The 23,270-nt window shown below is 42.1% G+C and overlaps 1 protein-coding gene across 1 annotated transcript; it reads left to right on the forward strand.

Annotated features, from left to right (window-relative positions):
• The first annotated feature begins 7,146 nt into the window (after positions 1 to 7,146).
• Positions 7,147 to 22,350, forward strand: LOC114000442 (histo-blood group ABO system transferase 1-like). Its single transcript, XM_039389105.1, is given in 6 exon segments — positions 7,147 to 7,190; positions 7,242 to 7,310; positions 18,918 to 18,956; positions 20,191 to 20,325; positions 21,628 to 22,249; positions 22,252 to 22,350. Coding segments are annotated over 6 exon segments (1,008 nt in total).
• The last annotated feature ends 920 nt before the right edge of the window (positions 22,351 to 23,270 follow it).

Consider the following 23,270-nt stretch of genomic DNA (forward strand, 5'->3'; position numbering starts at 1 on the left):
TCACTAGAGGTTGTACTCTAGTTCGTCTCTTCTCTAAATTGATTGTCTGATAAATTCTTTTACACTATCACAGCAAGCTTACACTTTTCCTAATTTATTTCACTGTCTTAAAATACCTTTTACTTTGTCTCAGCACTTCATACATACAACATCCAGCTGCTTTATCTGTTTCTAGCTCTGCAATCGCTTCACGGTGATGCTGCATCTCAGACACTCACACACACATTTGCACACTTTTAAGTTCTTTAAAGTTTTCTATTGAATTGCCACTTAAGAGCAGAATCAAACAAACTACAATTTTAACACAGACCAGAACAGCTTGTAAAAAGCAGCATATAAAAATGAAACATTACGAAGAAATCACAGTACATTATCTCTAGCTACCGCATTCCAGGAATTCTTCAGTAGGACTAGAGGTTTCTCCGGGTCCTAGAGCCCCTTGTCTCAAGAAAATCAGAAGGAAACACTCTCAAATCTTGAGACAGCTTAGAAGGGAATGTTAAGGACCATTAGTCTCCCAAATCTTTAAGTCAGACGCAACTTTAAATGCATTACTGGACATTATTCCACACAAAACAGAAAGCGGACGAGAAAACACAAAGCAAAAGCACTTTTAAGAAACACATTGCCAGACAATACACAAAAGCACAAAAGGTACATCACTTCTCATATAGAACTCTAAACATTTAGCAAAATAGTTGAGCAAAATAGTCTATGACACTCACAACATTTTACAAAATAGTCTATGATACACAAAAGGTAAACAAAACAATACAAATAACAATCAGAATGCCACAAGTAATAGAACCTCTCTTTTTTTTTTTTTTTTTTTTTTTTTTTTTTTTTTTTTTTTTTTTTTTTTTCTCTGCTGTGTTGGGACTTTAACCCTTTTCTGGCAGGCCTCTAACCTGCTCTCTTTGCAGGACTCTAACCTGCTCTCTTTGCAGGACTCTAACCTGCTCTCTTTGCAGGACTCTAACCTGCTGCTTTTAATACCTGGGACTCGAACCCAGTTTTTAGGGCTAATGCCGAGGCGTCCCTCCGGCTCCCTTTTGGGCGATAGCGTCCTATCCCCACCAATAAAGCGCTTTTACCTAAAATATAAAAGATCAAATACCTCTTAATTTGGAGCAGGAGGTTCTTGTCCACCGTTGCGCAGATCCAAGGGGTCTAGGAGACTCTGCCGACAATAATTCAGTCGGGGGGCCCCGAGAGTGTCCCGGCCCCTTGGGTCCTGGCTCAGGAAGACCCCCCTCTCCTGCCTGGCTCGCCAGGAATGATGCCAATTTGTGCCCCCAAAAAAGGCGCGGAAGAACTGCTCAGAGACAGAATTTTCAGTCTATAAGCAGGAGGTATTTATTTACGGCCGGGGAGCGGCCGGGGAGCAGCCAGGTCACCCTGGACAGCCTACTCCAACGAGAAACTTACAATTTGAGCTTTTTATACACTTTTTGCCAAGCAATTACATCACATATTATGAATATTCATTACATTGCAACATCTGCTTTTAATATTCATAACAGGCGGAGTTGAGGCGGAGTTAGAGGTGTGGTCTTTAATTTGGGGAGCACTTCGGTGGTAGTTCTGTTCTTCCTTCATCATGAACCTGCTGTCCTCACCATCATCCTCCTCATAAACTTTTGAACCTTCCCTAATTTGGGTAGTTTCCTTGTGCATTTGGCAGGGATTTCCAGTGTCTGGCAGAAGTTCCTGATTTCTTGGCTTGTCCCTTTTCTTATCTCCCTTTGTTTTCTTCCATATGTCCTTTTTTGTGTGTGCTAGCATTTCTAGTTCTCTCTGTTCATGCCCATGTTCCCTCATGTCAAAGTGTCCTGTATCCTAGTGGATTTATTGCCTCCACTGTTTCCTAATACTGAGCTCTATGTGCTTTGCTGAAAGCCTGCATTTGTGCTTAACTCTCTCTAATCCTTACATTGCTTTACTAAATTCACTTCTCAGGTGTTACCTGGCTTCACATCGGTGGTCACCGTACACTGAACACACACACGAACACACACACACACGCACATTTCAGAGATTGTTTTTCACCACGTTGGTCTTTTCTTAATGTAAACCTGAAACAAACATAACTCTTTTCAAACTTCTGCGTTGCTCTGGTCTCTGCTGCTGTGGTCACATATTTGAATAGGGTTTTACACACTTGGAAGAAATCTGTTTGAGTTCTTTTCTTAAAACTTCATAGGCATAGCTTTCTCTCTATGTCACAAAATCTAGGGATCTCGTCCATTGTCCTGAAATCAATTCTTACCATGACTAGCGGCTTGGGAGAGACAAACGCCTGAGGTGTGTGCTGCTTTTCAGACCTGCTTCTTTCAGCACTGTCACAACTCAAAAATTGATAACATACATAGCTTTTTACAGATGTTCTTGCAGGTTACACCGGTTCTCCCCCCTTTTGTTTAAATTCAGCAAGTGTTTCAATATGTTATGTGCTTTTGCTGTTTTATGTTTTAGTGTGGAATGCTTGTGATGTGAGAATTTTCCTATTTGATAGGAAGTAGCTGTTTATTATCAATGTTAATCCATTTTAGTGTATCAGGGTTGCTAAGCAACTAACTGTGTTTTACACTCTTGTGTTTTGTCTAGTGGATGTAGTAGCAGTTATGTTTTGTGGATGTATATCTATTTACATGTACATTTTTCAATATGTCCAATTCAAAGATGTATATATCTATTCGCCAGGTCTCATTTGCCATTAACCTCTGGGGTTAATGCTTTTCTGAGATGGCATGGGTGTGATTTCTGACAGTGTGGGTATACCCTGATAATGTAGGTTTTACTAATTGTTATTTTGAATGGTCTCTTAGAGAACTCGTATTCTGATGGAAAATGAATGAGACAATTTACTTGCCTTAAAACTCTGGGTATAGTGTTAAACATTGCTGCTTTAGCAGCTTTCAGTTTCTGTCAGTTATTGTCTGTGGCATGTCAGCATGTGATTTGTGTATATATATAGAAATCATACCTTCTGTAAATCACAGGAACCAAACAAAATGCATTTCAAACAACAGGTAAGGGTTAACAATGTCTCAAGGAAATTAACTTTCAAGACGGGATATTAACCTTATAGCAAAATAAACACAGTCATAACATTATAGGATTGTTCAGAAATTTTCCCAAGGCAATATGAATGGCAGTCAGTTCCAAAACCCATACAGAAGCTTGGTTCATGGTCTGTAGTTTTCCTACTGTTCAGTGGCAGGATTTATTTAATCTATTGCAGTATTTTGTGTTTTCCTAGATGCATGTGTGAAGGTTCTTAAGGAAAATTGATGTCTGCTCACAATATGTGCTTAGGGAGATGGATTAAAATATTACTACAAAACTTGCCAAGGCAGCTTGGGATCTGTGTCCTCAGTTGTCATCCTATTTAAACTGTCCTTCGAAGCTGGAATGTTGGTAAAGGCAGGATCTCTTCCGTCCAGTTCTCGCAGTCGTGCTCTGCCTTAAATGACAAGCTTGCAAACATCTCATTAACAGTTTACACAGATTTTAGGTGGTGTGGTATGACAGAAAGAGCTGTTCTAGAACCAACAGCGGGCTTCTCTCAATTTGATCCTACTGAAACAAAACTGGAACACCTGCTGGAAACAAGAACTAGGCAGATTTGCCTTTCAGAATCTCTCCTGTTCTGTTTGCTTTTTATCACCTCGGTATAATTTTCTAACACTTGGTTTGCCTCTGCAGCTAGCGATTAGTCAGACTTTAAGTTTAAGTTAAGAGAGGGTATAGGTCCCCTTTGGTTATGGTTAAAACAGGTTTTAAGCAATTGGCAGCTCTCTGAGGCTTCTGCAACTCGTGTAAATATAAATGTTTTTTACCTCGAGCTATGTCAGCTGTGTAGAACTTTTTTGCTGTGTTTTCTTGTCTAGGGCAAGTCCAGAGTTGTGGTTGTTGGATTCTTCCTGAAACAACTTGAAGATCTGCATTTTGGGCGGTTTTGGTTAAAGCAGCAGGAACAAACAGCAGTTCATTTTTTGTGGCCGTGGTTATTAATGTGTCTTCTGCATAATGATGCATTATGGCTGTTTGATACTTTATCGATGTATTTTGCATCTCCTGAGGAAGGGCAGCCCAGCAGTGGCTTTGCATAAATTGTGCATCTTTTAAAACCATGATGGGAAAGAAAAGTTTCTGGGCACCTTCAGGGTGAAGGAGGATGGTAAAGGAATAATTTTTTGAACCAATTACCACTAGTGGCCAATTTGCTGGAAGCCTTTATAGGTATAGGCAGTTTAATCTGCAAGGCTTCTGCATGTTTTTTGACTGCGTGTTCTGCTGTTAACATTTGCAGTGTTTTCCACCTGTCACCTTTCTTTGGGGTACAGAGTACACGGTTATTTTGGGGGCGGGTTGCAGCGGTGGCTCTGCGCGGGGCGTCCGCGGCGTGCGGGCAGCCCGGTAGATCGCGGGGCGGTGCGGGGGTTGGACGCTGTTCTGCTTTTCCACGCGGTTTTGAGCGCAGCGCGGGTTCGGCAGGGGCAGGGGGCGGTGTTAAGGCAGCGCTGTGCTCCGTTAAACGGGGCACTCCCGGCGCGGATCCCTGCCGCAGCGCGGGGGGGGCGGCCAGCGCACCTGCGTGGCTCGGCCGTTCCACTCGCGGTTGTAGACTGCGGCACGTGCGGGGGGAAGGGCGGTAGGATCGCAGCGGCGCTTTTAAGCTCAGCGTGGAGCTGGTCGGAAGTGGCAAGTAGGCGGGGAGCCCCGGCAGTTTCTACTGAGCAGAAACTGAAACGGGGCTCCACGGGGGTCCGGCGGTGGCTGGGGATGTTAAGAGGCGGCAGTGGCAAAGCTGCTTCTCACACATGGTCCGGCCGCAGCTCTCAGCAGCGACAAGCCACTTTTACCAGATGACCGACGCACGGGGACCAACAGGCTTTCCCTGGCGATCTTAAGGTGCTCCGCGGCTCGGATCTCCGAGCTGCAGACACGCTATCGCTCAGGGAGCAGTCCTAGGCGTGCGGGGTGCCTTCCAGCTGAACTCACCACTTTTGATGTTGCGTGGACCCTCTCCGCCCTGTCCGGTTGCTGTTTGACTTCTCGGTTTCTTCTTAACTTCTTTCTTCTCTCCTATCGTGCACTTTTCCTAATATTTTGGAGCTTGCTAAACTAACTTTCCATTTCTCAGATGCCACCGAGACAACGGGCTTACTGACGTCAAAGTTTTTTGTGGTAAAAGCTCCCGTCTCTGAAAAATCAAGACGATATCGGAGCTACCGGCTGATTTCCTGATTCAGGATAAATATCTGGCTTAATATAAGCTAAAAGAGTCCCAAGTTCAGGTCGCCATGTGTAACGGCGGGGTCCTTGCATAACAAGGAATAAATCTGCTCCTCGTAGGTGGTATGAACAAAGAGGCTTTATTTCAAAATTCGCGCTCCTTTTATCCCTACATACCATGTAACTTTCTTAACCAACCAATTTACTAACGTTGGGGCATGCTCTCTTGGGCTCTCTTACTTCGGCACATCCTTTGTGCCTTTAGACACGCCTCCCTCAAGATGTGGCTGAACAACAGTTGTGAACAGCCCCAGAATCAATGGAGAAGAGTGGCTGACCTAAAGAAAAGCATTGTGACCTCCAGCTTAGAAAGAAAGAGAACTGCACAGGTAAGAGACACAGTAGAAAGTCCAAAAAATCTGGGTCAAAAAGGAGAACTAGACAGGAAGAAAGGAAGAATTAAAGACTGGAACAAAAACATAGAGCAGAGAGGGCACTGGCTAGGAAAAATTAAAACCTGATTCAGAGAAAATATGAAATGAGAATTATGTGTTTGTACAATTTAAAGTGGTTCAGTGTACCACCATTTTAAAATGAGAGTTCAGTGTGTGGAATATCTATTGTAAATACCTAATACCTCTTATAAATACCTCAATGTAAAACTTTCTATCTAGAAAAACTATTTTTTCTCTGTATTAAGTTCAGACCTGCCACTCAAAAAAGAGTTTTAATAACTAAAGTATTTTCTGCCTATTTGTTTTTATTTTACTCTCAATCCAGAGTTTGCAATCTGTTTTTTTCAACACTAACAACATGGGAATCACAAAATTACATGGACTGGCTATTCTAGTGACAGCAGGAATCACCAGAGCAATCTGGTGGGTGTTTAAAGTTCGATAATTATTCTCAATTAGCATATATTTCTCTTGCCTAGATTGAGAGATGTTTCTTCTGAGTGTACTTATATAGGTACAATGTAAGCATTTGCACAAAGCTAAATTCAAAAGATGAAAACAACTGAGTGTGAACACTTCTAATCTTCTTTGTGACATTCTAAAAATACGATGAATTCGGTTCTGTATATTCCTATGAGCCCAAGTGTGTGTTTTCATGTTTAAACACCACAATAACACCTCTGTACTCCAGACCAACACAAGGATCCTGGCATAGAGCTAGACCTCTATGTGGTGGACTCAGCCATATTTATCCTGCACAATTATTATCCTGTGTCTCGCTGGGCTAGCCTGTCTCTGTAGTAGTCTACTACAGTGAGGCTTTTGTAGTATGTGTACAGTGCTCTGGACCCTGAAATGAGATCAAGTGGGGTAATTCAGAATGCAGAATTTGCGGGAATGATACTGGAGAATTCTTCCAACTGGTGGAATTAGGACAAGCTTCTCAACCATATACTATTCTCTCTGAGGGAAAACATCCATCACAAATGCTCATGTTTTTGTTGACAATACAATTTAGCTCACACTCTGACCAGAGTAGAGACAAAGTGATGGTGTAAACGCCTCGCTTCAAAAGGCAACTACACAGTCAGTTTCTAGCAGCACCTGTGACCAAGATCTGTTGTAAAGCAGTCACATTTCCTTTGGCACGAGTGTTCTTGGGCAAATTAAATCATCCACAGATCTTCAAAGTTAATATATCTTCAGATAACTTTAGTCTAGACAGCTGTCTTGAAACAGCTGAGCATTGCAGATACTCATCATCATATTGACCCCACAAATCTGTATTCTGTTAGCTTTGTTTTATAGTTTCAGTCATTGCAATTGAATATGTCTGTCACGTATTGGTGCAATCGGATATGTCTGTCACGTATTGGCCTCATAAGCCACCAGCGTGCCTGTAACAAATGTGGATAGAGCCTTCCCAAATCTTCGTTCAGGAAGCCTAGCCATGATGATGATGATAGTTTCAGTCATAAAGGGAGTGGAGGACAGGTTGATTTTTTTTTTTAATCATTGAATCATTGCTTTCTTATCCTGTCCAAGGTACTATCACCCTTTCTCCCCAACCAGAGGCCAGGAACCCACAGCCTCTTCTGAAGAGGATACATTACTGTAAGTTTTATTCTCCACGTTTTGCAAGATCTGGCATGTCTGTGATTCTAGGCCGTGAGGGTAGGACTCATCTGAAAAGACTAAATCTTAAGCAGAAGAGCCATACCCTAGAAGCGCTTATTTGCATTTTGAGACACGTCATCCTGCAGTGACCAGCTAAGAGGCAGACACCTGTACTGTGAATGCCTTGAGTTGAATGAACAGGCTCATATTCCAGAGGTTTAACATGGAGAAATACAAATCAAGTGATGCAGCTCCCCCAAAATCATGCAATGAAAAGACAGCTTAATCCCACCTGGTTTAGACACCTAGAAGCTAATTATCTACATGTCTACATCCAGGCTTCCTTTGTAATCATTAAAAAGAAGTGGGCCCTGCCAAAGTCTATTGATCCCATACTTACTTAGAGATTTAGAGATAGTTATTCTATGTCATGTTCTTGCCCAAATAACACCCTGGACAGCTAATTATGTTTCTAGATCTGGGGTCACTGTTGTAAGATAATGAAAATGCAAAGATAGGACCACCAAGATCTTTTATTTTCCTGTAAACCAGAAGTAAATCCTTTTAAATCAATACAACTACCTTTTTAATTATTTAAACTCTGTGTGTATGTGTGTGTGTGTGTGTGTGTGTGTGTGCAGACACATTTGTATGTGCATGTGTTAGGAGCAACTTAAGTAACAAGGAAACTATGTCAGACTCAGTGGAGACCTAGGACATATGCCATTCACACTACACATGCTTGATTAAGCAGAAAGGGATAAGAGCATAGCAGATATATGTGAGGAAGTGGTGAGTAGTTGCTAGTGCTGCTGGCCCTGAAATAAAAGTAGGCACGGTAATACCAGAATCTCAATCTATCTCTGTTGGGTGTTCCTCTCTTAGAGAACTGCTGGTCAAACTGAGGGCAAAGAAGCAAATGCAAAGGCAGTGGAAACTAGGACAGGTAACCTGGGTAGAGTCCAGACGTGAAGTTCAGTTGTGGAGGGATGGGGTGAGGAAGGCCAAGGGTTAGTTGGAGCTGAACCTGGCAATGGACACAAAGAATAACAGAAAGGGTTTCTATGGGTATGTCAGCCAGAAAAGGAAGGTCAAAGAAGGTGTTACCCCCCAAAAAAGGATGCTGAAAAACTAGTAACAACAGATGAGAAGGCTGAGATAACAACTTTTTTACCTTAGTCTTAAATGGCATCCTCTCTTTCCGCACCTCTCGAGTGGATGGACAGCACGATAGAACTTAGGGGAAAAAGTGCTTCCCACTGTAAGATAGGATGAGGTTCATGACCATCCGAGAAACCTGAATGTACATAATTCTATAGGGGACCTGTTGAGTTGCATCCTGGAATCCTGAGGGAACTGGCTGATGTAGTTTCCAAGACACTCTCCATGATACTTGAAAAGTCCTGGCAGTAAAGTGAAGTCACAGGTGATTGGAAAAAAGGGAAACATTGCACCCATTTTTAAAAAGGGTAGAAAGAAGGACCCTGGGAACTACTGCCCTGTTGGCCTCACCCCTGTGCCAGGGAAGATCATGGAAGAGACCCTCCTAGAAGCTCTGCTGAGGCACATGGAGGGCAGGGACAGCCAGCACAGTTTCACCAAGGACTAGTCCTGCCTGAACAACCCAGTGGCCTTCTGTGATGGGGTGACTCCAACAGTGGACAAGGGAAGCGCTACAGATGTCATTTATCTGCACTTCCGTAGAACCTTTGACACGGTCCCTCACAACATCCTTCTCTCTAAACTGGAGAGAGATGGATTTGATGAGTGGACTGTTAGGTGGATTAGGACGGTCACATCCAGAGGGTCATTGTCAATGGTTCATTGTCAATGGTTCAGAGGGTCATTGTCAATTAATATCTTCATTAATAACATAGATGAAGGGATTGAGTGCACCCTCACCAAATTTTCAGATGACAGGAAGCTGAGTGGTGCAGGTGACACACCTGGAGGTTGAGGCCATCCAGAGGGATCTGGACAAGCTTGAAAAATGGGCCCATGGGAATCTCATGAGGTTATAAAAGGCCTGTGTCGGGGCAAACCTGGGTATCAGTTCAGGCTAGAGGATGAACAGATCGAGAGCAGACTTGCTGAGAAGAACTTTGGGGTGCTGATGGATGAGGGGCTGGACACACTTCGGCCATGCGCACTGGCAGCCCAGAAAGCACTGTGTCCTGGTCTGCATCAAAAGCAGTGTGGGCAGCAGGTAAGGGGAGATTCTGACCCTCTGCTCCTCTCTGGTGAGACCCCACCTGCAGTACTGCCTCCAACTCTGCAGTCCCCAGCACAGGAAAAATACTGACCTGTTGGAGCGAGTCCAGAGGAAGCCACCAAGATGATTGTAGGCTTGGAGCACCTCTGCTATAAGGAAAAGTTGAGGGAATTGGGATTGTTCATCCTGGAGAAGAGAAGGCTTCAGGGTGATCTAATTTCAGCCTTCCAGTACAAGAGACAAGAAAGAAAGAGACAAGAAAGATGGAGAGAGACTACTCACAAGGGCCTGGAGTGACAGATAGGACAAAATGGCTTCAAACTGACAGAGAGTAGGTTTAGATTAGATATTAGGAAGAAATGCTTCCCTGTGAGGGTGGTGAGGCCTTCGCACAGGTTGTCCAGAGAAGATGTGGCTTCTTCATCCCTGGAAGTGTTCAAGGCCAGGTTGGATGGGGCTCTGAGCAACCTGGTCTAGTGGAAGCTGTCCCAGCCCATTGCACAGGGGGTGGAACTAGATGATCTTTATGGCCCCTTCCAACCCAGGCCATTCCATAATTCTATAATTCTATAATCCTGTGGGAGGTACCTCTCTCCCACAGTAGTTCTATTGACCATGGAAGATCTGGCTCTTGTGGTATCATCAGAAAAACAGATTTGATTTATTGTCCTGACACACGTAGCTGTGATGAAGCCCAGATCTACTCAACTGGTACCATTTGTCAGCCTTGATAACATTATTTACCTTATTACTCTCCCATTTCTTGACTCTCATATTTGCCAACTGTGCACCTCCATTTCTCCCCTCTTCCCCTCTCTCAAATAAACAATTCACCTTTAATTATTTTTTATCCAGTGGTCACAGCTTTGCTACATCCAGACCTAAATTTGATATTTCTGATATTGTTACCTGACCTTGGATTTATATAGTATTACTGATATGATATTGGCCTTACAAGACCTTGGTCCCCAAAAGTCTCCAGCATCCTTTCTATTCGCTGTGAATCCTGACCATTTATCAAAAAAGTCCCCCTTCTTAATGAACTGTGAAATCCAGCCATCTTTCACAGCTCTAGCTCTTGTTTCTGTCAGACTCCCACATTCTTATTTGTAATATCCAGCCATTTCTTACGTTTTGTACAATAGTTTTCCACATTTTGTTCAGTTAGCTTAACCTCAGGATCAGGCAGAGCCAGCAGTCAAGCCATTTGCCTGGACCCCTGCTGATATGGGTCATTCTACTTCTTTGGGCAATGGTTCCTGGAGTGTCTTAAGCAGAAAGAAAAGATGTAGCCAATCACGTTAATTCTATTCTGAAATTACAGGCACAGTTGAAAGATCAGAACATTCTATCAAAGAAAATGCAAAGCAAAGAGAAGAAACCCTTTCACAGAATTACGGAATAATTGGGTTTGAAAGAGACCTCTGTAGTTCATCCAGTCCAATCCCTTGCTCAAAGCAAGGTCAACTAGAGAAGTTTGCTCAAGGATTCGATTAGTCATCTCTTAAAACCTCCAAAGATGTAGCTTCCACAACGTTTGTGGGTAGCCCATTCTAGTACTTGACCACTCCAATCACTTAAAGGATTTAAAATTCCTCATCTGTTACTGAAATTTCCTTCTCATCTGTGTACATCAGAGAAGAGCTTTGCTCTACCTTCTTTGTAGCCTGCTCCCATCAAGATAGCAGAAAGGTCTCCCTTTAGCCTTTTCAGCCTAAAGAGGCTCTGTTGTGTCGGCCTCTCTTCTTGTTTCACATGCTCCATCCCCCACTGGCCCAGTGGCCTCGGCTGGATCCCACCTATACATCAATCTCTTTACTGTCCTAAGGAGTGCCAGACAGGACACTGCACTGCAGGTGTATCTCCCAAGTGTCAAACAGGGAAAAAATCTCACTTTTACTAATGGCTAAAGCCCATGAGGCAGCTACTTTCCTGCTGACTCCTGCTTCACTTGTCTACAGGGCCCTATTTTAGTCAGTCAGCCCCCAGCCTGCCCAGTTGCATAGGGTTACTGTGGACTAGGTTGCATTTGCCTTTGCTGAACTTCATGTGATTCTCACCAGCCCATTTCTCCAGCCTTTCCAGATCCTCTGAATGGTAGCCCCACCCTTTGGCATATTGTCCACTCCCTCCAAATTAATTTTATCCACAAACTTGATGATAAGTAACAGATTCTTGATATGGAATCAAGAAAGATTTTAATCTGATAGCTTACCAGATTGAAATTTCCTGCATTTTTTGGTGCTTAATTTCATTTAACTGAACCATATTTTATTATTTTCCTATATTGTTTTATGAATCACACTTTTCTTGCACCCACTGCTTTTTTGACTTAGGCTTCTCTTCTTCATCACCTATCTCATAATATACACAATTATGTTACTCCCTAGAAATGCTCCTTTAAATACATTCACAATTGTACACACTATTCTTTGAGGAGTCTAGCATGTGTGACTAAAGAAGAAATAAATGTTAATGCCAATAAAAAAATGTGACAAAAAGAATGCATTATTTTTGTAATTAATTTAAAATTTAAAAGATTCCAATATGACGGCATTTCCACAGCTCCCGCCCCTCTGCCCCCAAGAAGGTTAATAAGGCTAGACATCTTTCTGTGTTTGTCTATATGTGATCCTTTTAATTTCCCTCTATTATCCTGTTTAAGAGAGTCGACAACACTATGGCTCTGTAAACACTGATCTTGGTGCTTTTCTTCAAGTGTTTATTACGCCACACTCTTTTGTGGAGTTTTCCAAAAGCACTATATGCCTTTGCTAATCTGTTGTCTATCTCTCCGTCGATCTTACCGTCTGAGGAGATGAGGCTACCGAGGTAATTAAACTGTTGGACTGATTTGAGCTCCGATTGGCCAGTGGTGATGTGGGGATGATGGGGGACTTCCTGAGGTGCAGGTTGATGGAGGACCTCTGTCTTCTTTAAGCTGACTTCCAGTCCAAAGAGCTCAGCAGCGTCTGCAAAGCAGGATGTTAAACGCTGCAGAGCTGCTTCCGTGTGGGCAACAAGGGCGGCGTCATCAGCATAAAGCAGTTCCCGGACAAGATGGTTTAAGGTCTTGGTGTGGGCCTTCAGACGGCTCCGAATCATGGGTCATCTACCGCCACCACCTGCGTCTCTTAGAACGCTTCCATCAATGCTGCCTGCACACAATCCTAAACATCCACTGGTCAGACTATGTGACCAACACATCTGTTCTAGAGCAAGCAGCTATCACAAGTATTGAGGCCATGCTGATGAGAACACAGCTGCGTTGGGCAGGTCACGTCTCCAGGATGAAGGACCACCGCCTCCCTAAGATCTTGCTTTATGGTGAACTTGCCACTGGCTGCCGCATGAGAGGAGCCCCGAAGAAAAGATACAAGGACTCCCTGAAACAACATCTCAGCCTTGGCCATATTGATCACCATAACTGGTCTACTCTGGCCTCAAATCGGGAGGCCTGGAGACACACCATCTATAACGCAGCTGTCTCCTTTGAGAACACACGCAGGATCACCCTCGAGGAAAAAAGGCAACGCAGAAAGAACCGTGCATTGCAGGATACACCATCTAAGGAGTCTTTCTGCTGTGCCTTTTGCAATCGGATATGTCTGTCACGTATTGGCCTCATAAGCCACCAGCGTGCCTGTAGCAAATGTGGATAGAGCCTTCCCAAATCTTCGTTCGCGAAGCCTAGTCATGATTATCCTGTTTAATAGAATACTTTTAGTACGTGTTTCCACTTTTTAAAACCTGTTTTCCCTACTGGAAATTCTAGGAATTAAGACTGCGGGGGTCCCACTTGGTGACTCATCTACAGGAACGTGCATAAGCAATCAGAATGGAGAGCAGTGTCATCTGCTCTGTGACGTGTCCTATCAACTCCACAGTGCAGGCATGCAGAAATAATCCTATCAGGAAACCACCAACTGTATTGAAGGTGTTTGGCCTTATTGGACCAGGCTCTTACCATGTAAAAGTAAAATTGAATTTCCCAAAGGACCTGTTGAAAATAATTTTAAAATAAATTGATTTGCACTCTGTGGAAAGTATTGCTGAAACATGGTTAATAGAAAGAGGACATGAGAGAGATGCTATAGCTCTGGTCCCACGGTAAGAGAAAACTATCAGAAGGTCACTGTGTTTGAGAAACTGAGTACGTGACAGAAGAATAGTGTATAGCGGATGGGAAAGCAGAGCAAATAGCAAACAAGTAACCATAAGAAGGTTAAAGAAACAGCATTTGCGCAAATATAACTTAGGTAATTAGGAGCCAATGATGAGCTTAGCTTTTGTAATATGTATGAAGCTAATTTGTAACCTTTATAAGCACAGAGCACACAGCAATAAAGTTGGATAAGTTATTGATCAATTCTGTGGTCTAAAAGTGTCTTTATCCTGTCGTCTACAACAAATGGTGACCCCGACTTCCCGACTATGACTCAACTAAAAAAGGACTTCTCGATGTAAAGAAGACCTCTCGACTGGATTTAAAGAAACGGGGGAATCACGGTTGAGATGGCAAGGTGTCGGAGCCTTAGCAGCGAGGCTGGTCGAAAACAGTTGGCATAAAGGTGCAACTGCGGAAAAAGTTGGCATAAAGGTGCAACTTCGGACCCGGAGCGTTGTATAGTCAAGCTCTGCCGTACGTGCTGCCGGACCTTGAAAGGGCTGCAACAGCGCTGACGTAGGTATGGATAGGCAAGCAGCATATAGTTTATTTTCTGATTTTTTACAGAAAAAAGGGGTTAAAGATTTAGATTTAAAAAAGGAACTCCCTGGATTACTTGATTATGGTATTGAAAAAGGGTGTTTTATTAATCCTCATACTGTGCATTCCTTAGAGGAGTGGCGTAAATTTGGTGATAAAATATGGGAGGCTGTTTTAGATGATGATAAAGTTGCGAAAAAGCTAGGAAAGCTTTGGAAAGTGGTTTATTATACATTGTTGCAACCTGAGGCTGAACGCAGAGCAGCAGAACAAGCACTAAATGTGAGACAGCAGAACAAAGAGTATAAAAATGCTGATTGGTTTTCTTATAAGCCTTCTCCCCCAGCTATGCAGACAGTTCACCTCCCTGCTGTGCCCCCTAACCTTTCTAAAATAAATACAGACGGGTTGCTAGAATCAGAGACGTCTGCAGCTCCTACTGCACCACCTCCCCTGGCTGATGTGCCTAGCTGTCAGACTGACCCCCAGTCTGCGCCTCCTCCTCCTGCTCACTCGACCAAAGAGCCTGTCCCTGGGGCATTCAGTGACCTGGCGGAGGCCGTGGTAAAAGAGCGGAGAGAATCTTGGGCTGCACTTGCTAAGCACTGTATGGAACAGGGTAAATCTCATGGACTGCAGGCTGTAGATTCATATGCTTTTCCTGTTACTTATACTTTGGATGGGCAAGGAGGAATGAACGCTGTAATTACTGCATTAGATTGGAAATTTTTGGCACAATTGCGAAGTACAGTCAATGAATTTGGATTACATGCTGAACCAACTAAACAAATGTTAGATTATTTTTGGTATACACATCTTTTATTGCCATCTGATCTCCGATCTATAACTCGTATGATATTAACTGAACATCAACAATTGTTATTTAATGCACATTGGCAAGCGTTAGTTCATGAAAGTGTAGCAGAACAACGGCTGCCCGGAGACCCTTTGCATGGTGTCACTGTAGAAGAATTAATGGGGTTAGGGCCGTTTGCACGCCCTGAGGCACAAGTTCATCTTGGTCCAGATAAGATTAGAGAGGCAATGGATCTTGATAGAAGAGCTATATACAGAGTTAAAGAACCAGGAGGAGTACCTTTGTATATGAACTTAAAACAAAGAAAAGATGAATCATTTGGAGAATATGTTGACAAGTTAACAGCTGCTATCACTCGAGCAGGAGTACCAGATTATATGAAAGGAACTATGTTAAAGCAGTGTGTGTTACAAAATGCTACTTCAGCAATTAAGCAAATAATAAGTACGATGGGTCCTTATTGGACTATTGAAGAGTTATTAGAAAAAGCATTAGTTGTTCCCACAGGAGAAAATGCATTTTTAGTTAATGCTATTCAAGATCTAGCTAAGGGACTTAAAGAGCAAGCTCAAAGTTCCCAAGCTCAGGTTTTAGCTGCTCTTGCACCCCTTCAAGCAAAAGCACATAATTTTGCAGAAGGAAAAGCTCGATCAAAATGTTATCGGTGTGGAGCCACTGGACATTTCCGAAAAGAGTGCCGAGCGACAGGAATCTGGTGTCAGCAGTGCCAGAACTCCACCCACAACACTGCTGCCTGCCGAAATCGTTCGGGAAACTCACGACGGAGCGCGAGAAACAGCAGTGGCCGCGCCAAGACACAAGTCGTCGCTGCAGCACAGATGACTCCAGCCAACAATTTTTCACAGAACAAACCACTCCACGGACAGGAGAGCAGCTGCAATCTACCCCAGCCGACAGTTGTGGATTACAACCCACCTCAACCAATACTCTCGGATTACAACCTGCCACAGCCGGCAGCCTCGGATTGGATTTGGCAACAGCAGTAGAAGTTACTTTGTTATCCACCCAACCTCAAAAGATTCCCACCGGGATTTATGGACCTTTAATAATAAATAAACAAGTGTTTGGTGCATTGCTGATAGGAAGATCATCAGCTAGTCTTGCTGGATTATTTGTGTTGCCTGGACTTATTGATGCTGATTATACTGGACAGATAATGGTTATGGCATATACTATTTTTCCACCTTTAAAAATTCCTAAAGGACAACGTATTGCTCAATTAATACCCTTACCACAGTTCACAAAACCTGTGACCAATGATCGACAATTAATGCAACGTGGAGATCATGGATTTGGTTCTACAAAAGGACTTACCTTATTGACATTGGATTTAAGCGAACGACCGAAACATAAAGTTACAATTATCTGGAAAGATCAAACAAAAACACTGGAACTGTGACTGGCATTGGAGGTGCTTCAATTGCTATGCGAACTCCTACTATAAGCATAGAAGTGGAAGGTCATGTAGCTAATGCTGTTCTGTCTGTTGTACAACTTCCACCAACAGTACAATGCCTAATAGGGAGAAATGTCTTAACACAAATTGGAATGAAACTTTCCAATGATCACCCTTTAGAGAAATAGCCATTGCTTGGTCTTTCCCAATTCCTATTACTTGGGTTGTTGATACTCCAGTATGGGTTAAGCAGTGGCCTTTAAAACGGGAAAGCCTGGAAATTGCTCATCAGTTAGTACAGGAACAATTTGATCAAGGACATTTAAAACTTTCTACTAGTCCTTGGAACACACCCATATTTGTAATAAAGAAAAAGTCAGGAAAATATCGATTATTGCATGACCTGCGAGCAGTTAATTCACAAATGGAAGCCATGGGAGCTTTACAGCCTGGACTACCAAATCCTGCAATGCTTCCTATGGACTGGTCTTTACTGATTATAGATTTAAAAGACTGTTTCTTTACAATTCAGTTACATCCTCGTGATACTAAACGTTTTGCTTTTACATTACCTGCTATTAATCGAGAAAAGCCTGATCAAAGGTTTGAGTGGACAGTATTACCACAAGGGATGAAAAATAGTCCTACCTTATGTCAACTATATGTGGATACTGCCTTACAAGCCTTGCGAAGAAGATGGCCTGACTGCATAATCTATCACTATATGGATGATATTTTGTTTTGTCAACCTGAAGAGTTTGTACCCCAACAAATACAGATAATTCGTAAACATTTGGAACAATTTAAATTAATGATAGCAGATGAAAAAATCCAGACGACAGAACCTTGGAGATATTTGGGATGGACTATTTCTCGACATGCTGTTATTCCACAAAAATTGATACTTCAGACAAAATTACGTACTGTAAATGATGCACAAAAACTCCTTGGGGATTTACAATGGTTGCGTCCAGTAGTGGGAATTCCTGCTGACCTTTTGGCTGAGCTGCGACCCCTATTGAAAGGATCAAACCCAGCGGCAAAAATTACTGTAACAAAGCACCAACAACGTATCCTCCAACAAACTGTAGACTGTGTCACTCAAGGCCGTGTCCGAAGGCGACAGTGGGACCTGCCTTTGGAACTTACTTTTTGGGCTGATAAACGATATATCTTAGGGGCCATTACACAGTCACAAACAGAAACGGGGGAGGATATAGGTGTCATAGAATGGCTCTCGACTAGCATACAACAGTCTAAAACACTCTTACAAAAAATTGAAATGTTAGCAGCTTTAATAAAAAAGGGTAGAGAGCGTGTATTACAGATTGATGCTCAGGAACCTGTACGCATACGATTGCCAATGCAGAAAAATGTTCTTGATTGGTATCTGTGTACTGATGAAAATCTTCAAGGAGCATTATTAGGGCTATCATGTCCTATAATTACCAGTAAATTAAATAATGTCCCTACGGCATGGATTGGCTCCTGGCAATGGATACTGAAACCTAAGAAACAGGAGCAACCAATCCCACATGCCCGGACGGTTTACACAGATGCTGGCAAAAAATCTCACACAGCAGCTCTCACTTGGGTTGAAAAGGGAGAATGGAAACATGAAATCATAACAGGAGACCCCACAGACTCATTACAGACCTTAGAGCTACTAGCAGTAGTCAGAGCCTTGGCTAGCATGAACAGACCCCTTAATATTGTTAGCTGCTTTATGCATCGTTCCTTGTGTTTTTAAGTGTATACAGAACATGTTAACGAAAGCAGTGAATGATGTATTTTTACTGTCTAAAGAAAACGGGGGAAGTGTGGAAAGTATTGCTGAAACATGGTTAATAGAAAGAGGACATGAGAGAGATGCTATAGCTCTGGTCCCACGGTAAGAGAAAACTATCAGAAGGTCACTGTGTTTGAGAAACTGAGTACGTGACAGAAGAATAGTGTATAGCGGATGGGAAAGCAGAGCAAATAGCAAACAAGTAACCATAAGAAGGTTAAAGAAACAGCATTTGCGCAAATATAACTTAGGTAATTAGGAGCCAATGATAAGCTTAGCTTTTGTAATATGTATGAAGCTAATTTGTAACCTTTATAAGCACAGAGCACACAGCAATAAAGTTGGATAAGTTATTGATCAATTCTGTGGTCTAAAAGTGTCTTTATCCCGTCGTCTACAACAGCACTCAGCTTGAGTTACACCAGCTGAGCAGTCTGTTAAATGTAGTTGACACTGTATATGGAGGTAAAGTAATATAAATCATATTACAGTATTTATGATGGAGCCTAACTGACTGGATACCCAGTGACATTGAATCAAGGGGTAATACTACTGAAAGGCATAAAGATCTCCTGTGGGGCTTATCTTTCTAGAAAAAGAAAATCTGAAACTTCTATGCCATGATGTATTTATGTATCTTTTATCTTTCCCTCATTTGCAGAGAAACAGACTTTAATGAAACATCTCCAATGCTTTCATGGTAAGCATACTTCTCTGGATTCATTAACATGATATTACATTGTTCTCAGAAACACATGACTGTCTTTCTGGCACATACAAGTCAGGACAGACAAGAATAAGATTGAATTAACAGGAAAAGATGCCTACTTAGAAAAGATACTCTTCCAGAAACCATTAAAAAGTACACAGATGCAGAATATTTAATTTGTTTGCCTTCAGAAAGGAAATACAAATTATAGTGAATGTTGAAAATCTTTTGGTTTAATTATACCTTAATTCCTTTTTCCCATCCCTTGTCACCATTCATCTCAGAAGTTAGAAAAAGAAGAGGTTTTGGCTGATACTATCTTTAGTGGTAACAATCAGAATTGTAGATGATGTGTGTCTGTAGATGGGACATTCTAGGTCACTGGGATAAATTATCTTCTGCAATTGTCTATTCTAGAGCCATTGGCTCTAGGAAAATAGTAGAAGAGATATGGACACACTGGACACAGTTTGACAAAGGGCCACAAGGGTGATGAAGGGACTGGAGTATGTCTCCTATGAGGTAAGGCTGAGAAAGCTATGACCGTTCAGCACAGAGAGAAGGTTCTCTTATCTATTCTGGGAAGCAGTTTGGCTGGACTTACTAGGAGAGCTTTAAAATACATTCAGCGTGGGAAGGGGATGTTCTTCTGAGTGTCAGAGATAAACCAGGAAACAACACTCTAGGAAGGAGCAGGGAAATATCTGTGCATCATGCCAAAGGAATTAGAGAGAGCTCTTTCCAAAAGATGAAGAGATGGACAGCCCAGATGAAGTGTCTCCACAGCAATGCATACAGCATGGGTAACAAGCAGGAGGAGTGAGGAACCATGATGCAATCACAAAACTATTAAATAATTGCTACCACAGAAACATGGTGGAGAGTTGCACATCTGGAACACTGCAGCTGAGGGCTACAAGGTTTCCAGGAGAGATAGGCTGGGAATGATGGACAGGTGTGTTGTGCTCTATGCTAAGAAGTGGATGGATTGTGAAGAGCTACCTCTGAGTAACAAACATAAACAGGTTGAGGGCTTGTGGGTAAAAATCAAGGACCAACACCTATTTTAGATGTCTGCTCCAGGATAAGATGACTCCTACTGATTTCAAATGGAGTCTGGGATGATTAACTCAGAGGCAGGCATTTGTGCTGAAGAAGCTTATGTTTGTCTTCATGAATTTCCTTGGCCATCTAAACACTACCTTCATTCTCAAACTCCTTGCAGGAGGCGGGATGTACTGATGTTGACACCATGGTTGGCTCCAATTTTCTGGGAAGGTACATTCAGTAGAGACATCCTGAATGCTCAATATATGCAGAAGAACCTGGTCACTGGAGTGGTCACTTTTGCTGTTAGAAAGTACTGGTTTGTCATTTATTTCTTGTCAAATAGTTAAATTTATCACCTGCCAGCTATGCTGCAATACTGCTTATGGAGCAGAAGTGAGACACATTCCAAAGACTGAGTATAAGCAGCTTTTGACTGTGAGAGAAAATCTCAGTGGGAGAAATATGATATGTGAGTGTCACCTTCCAAAGCAGGGCAATTGGCTGTGACATTGCCTTGAAAAAGGCAAAAACTATCCTTGGAAATATAATTAGAATTTTGATCCCTTGTGATAAAAATTCCAGCTCCTGCTATGTTTCTAACAACAAGATTTCCCTCTAACCTGTGGTAAAAAATAGAAAAATTCAGCAAAGTTGAGGAGGGTTTTGGGTTTCTATAAGAGTTTAAATTAAAAATATTAGCTCTAGTAAAATTATTAATCATGATATTATAGCTTGTAAGTTCTGGGATTGGTTCCCTTTGAGTTTCTGAGTAAAAAACTATACTCCATCTCCACTAGCATCCTAGATTTACACAGAGACTTCAGTTATTTCAAGGTAATCAAAACTATTTAATTGATAACTTTGACCCTCTCCTGCAAAAAACAGGCTGAGAGAGTTGGGGTTGTTCAGCCTGGAGAAGACAAGACTCCAGGAAGACCTTAGATCCCCTTTCCATACGTAAAGGGGGCCAACAAGAAAGTTGGAGAAGGATTTTTTACAAAGGTAGGTAGTGATAGGACAAGGGGAAATGGCTTTAAACTGAGAGTGTAGATTTAGATTAGATGTTAGGAAGAAATTCTTCCCTGCGAGGATGATGAGGCCCTGGCACAGGTTGCCCAGGGAACCTGTGACTGCCCCATCCCTGAAACTATTTGAGGCCAGGTTGGACGGGGCTTGGAGCAATCTGGGATAGTGAGAGATGTACTTGCCCTGGCAGGGGTCAAACAAGATGGTCTTTAGAGTCCCTTCCAACTCAAACCTCTGTTGATTCTGTGATCCTCTCTAGTAAGTGAAAATATTACACTACAGAAAAGTGCCAGGGAGCATGTAAAAAGGAAGGATGAGGAGAAGTATTTATAGAGCGGCATGGGGTAGAAGGCATGTATTCTGTACATCCATGACAGTATGAAAGAACAGTATAGTGGAAGTTAAAAAATGGTATAATGTGCAGGAGTGTAAGGAAGGGTTGAAGGGTAGTAGCTATGTTAAACAAAGAGCACTGACATAAGAAGGGAACAACGGATAGAAAAAGATAAACAAAATGAACTTGAAAAACTGTCATTCTTCAGCAGGAGGAACCTGTCTTCATTCTTTTCCTTTTCATATCTCTCAGATATGTCCAGTTCATAGAAGGGTTCATAAGATCTGCCAACAAGTACTTCCTTGCTGGGCACCGGGTGAATTTCTACTTGTTTACAGACAATCCTGAGAAGATCTCTCACCCTCAGATGGCCCCTGAGAATCACCTGTTTGTCATCCCTGTCTACAATCACTCAAGGTGGCAAGACGTCTCCACAAGCCGTATGGATATCATCAATACATATATCTACAGCCAATTCCAGTATGAGGTTGACTATCTCTACTCCATAGATATTGATGTCCAGCTATTGGCACACATTGGTGTGGAGATCAATGATACACTGGTGGGAACCCTCAGCTCTTGGCAGTTCACCACACATCATGAGAACAAAGCCTATGAGACGCGCCCTGAGTCACAAGCTGCAATCCCTAAGGGAGAAGGGGACTTCTACTATACATCAAGCTTCTATGGGGGAAGTGTGTCTGAGGTATACAAACTGACAAGAGACTGTTTTAAAGGGATCATGGAAGACAGAGAAAATGGCATTGAAGCTAGGTGGCATGATGAGAGTCATCTCAACAAGTATCTCCTGTACCACAAGCCCACGTGCCTGCTCTCCCCAGAGTACTACTGAGATGCAGAGCTAAGCTCAACCCCATCATCCAGGTGAAAAGGATGTGCTCTGTGCACAAGGATAGCTAGAAACAAGCTTCTGAAACAAAGAAAGCAAGTCTTTCCTCTCTACAACCCCATTGAATTGGGGGTGATGGGCAAAATAACAATTTCCTTCTATTTGTAGGGCTGCACACAATTTCTGCACTATTATCCCATTAAGTGGGTCTCCCTAGCTAGTGTTAGGGACTACTAAACCCAGAAATTTTTTCTCTTAGCAACTGTTTTTCAACTTTTTGTTCTTTGACAATTCTTTCATCTGCATGTTTACAAGCACAGACTTCTACTCAAACTGGACACATATAAAAATTGACAAGGACATACTCAAAATGACAGTGTTTAGGTATCTGAATAAAGCCAATTTGCAAATTTACAAGTGGTCCCCACAGTTTAAAGTATGCAATTATACTTGTCTTCTGCTGTCTTACACTGACAGAGCTGAAAACCTCTCCTAACAATATGTTGATTTAAGAATTTGAGCTATACATTGCTAGCAAGCATCAATCATTTACTCCTTAGTTTCTGACAAAATGAAAGTCCTTTCCTGATTAATTAAAAACATGTGTGAATTTACAAATCCTAAATGTATATGGACTATCAAAAGAAAATTAAATCATATTTGAAGTTTTTCAATTTTCCTTTTTCAGCATTAGCTATATTTTCAGATACAGCAAGATTTTAACAATTAGCTGAGTGACTTCATTAAAGCTTTCTATTGCTTTCATCCCATTCCAAAGAAATGAGAATAGACAAATAACTGGAAATTATATGAACAAGAAAAAATTGGGGCAAACCAATCCTGCCACATAGCTGCAGTCATAACCTTTTTCTGTGGGCCACTGAATAGGCTATATGAGCAAGTTTATCTGTTATTCTTGCTGTACTCCTGTCACAAATGGGTAATTTAGACTGTCTAAAGAACCGCTGTCAAAGGGATCTGCAAAAGTGCTTCTGCTGAAACATAATGTAAAAGTGCTACTTAACAAAGTTTGATGGTAAAGTTC

This window comes from Pipra filicauda, unplaced genomic scaffold (genome assembly GCF_003945595.2).
Source record: "Pipra filicauda isolate LSUMZ 115617 unplaced genomic scaffold, ASM394559v2 scaffold705_size141694_pilon, whole genome shotgun sequence".
NCBI lineage: Eukaryota > Metazoa > Chordata > Aves > Passeriformes > Pipridae > Pipra > Pipra filicauda.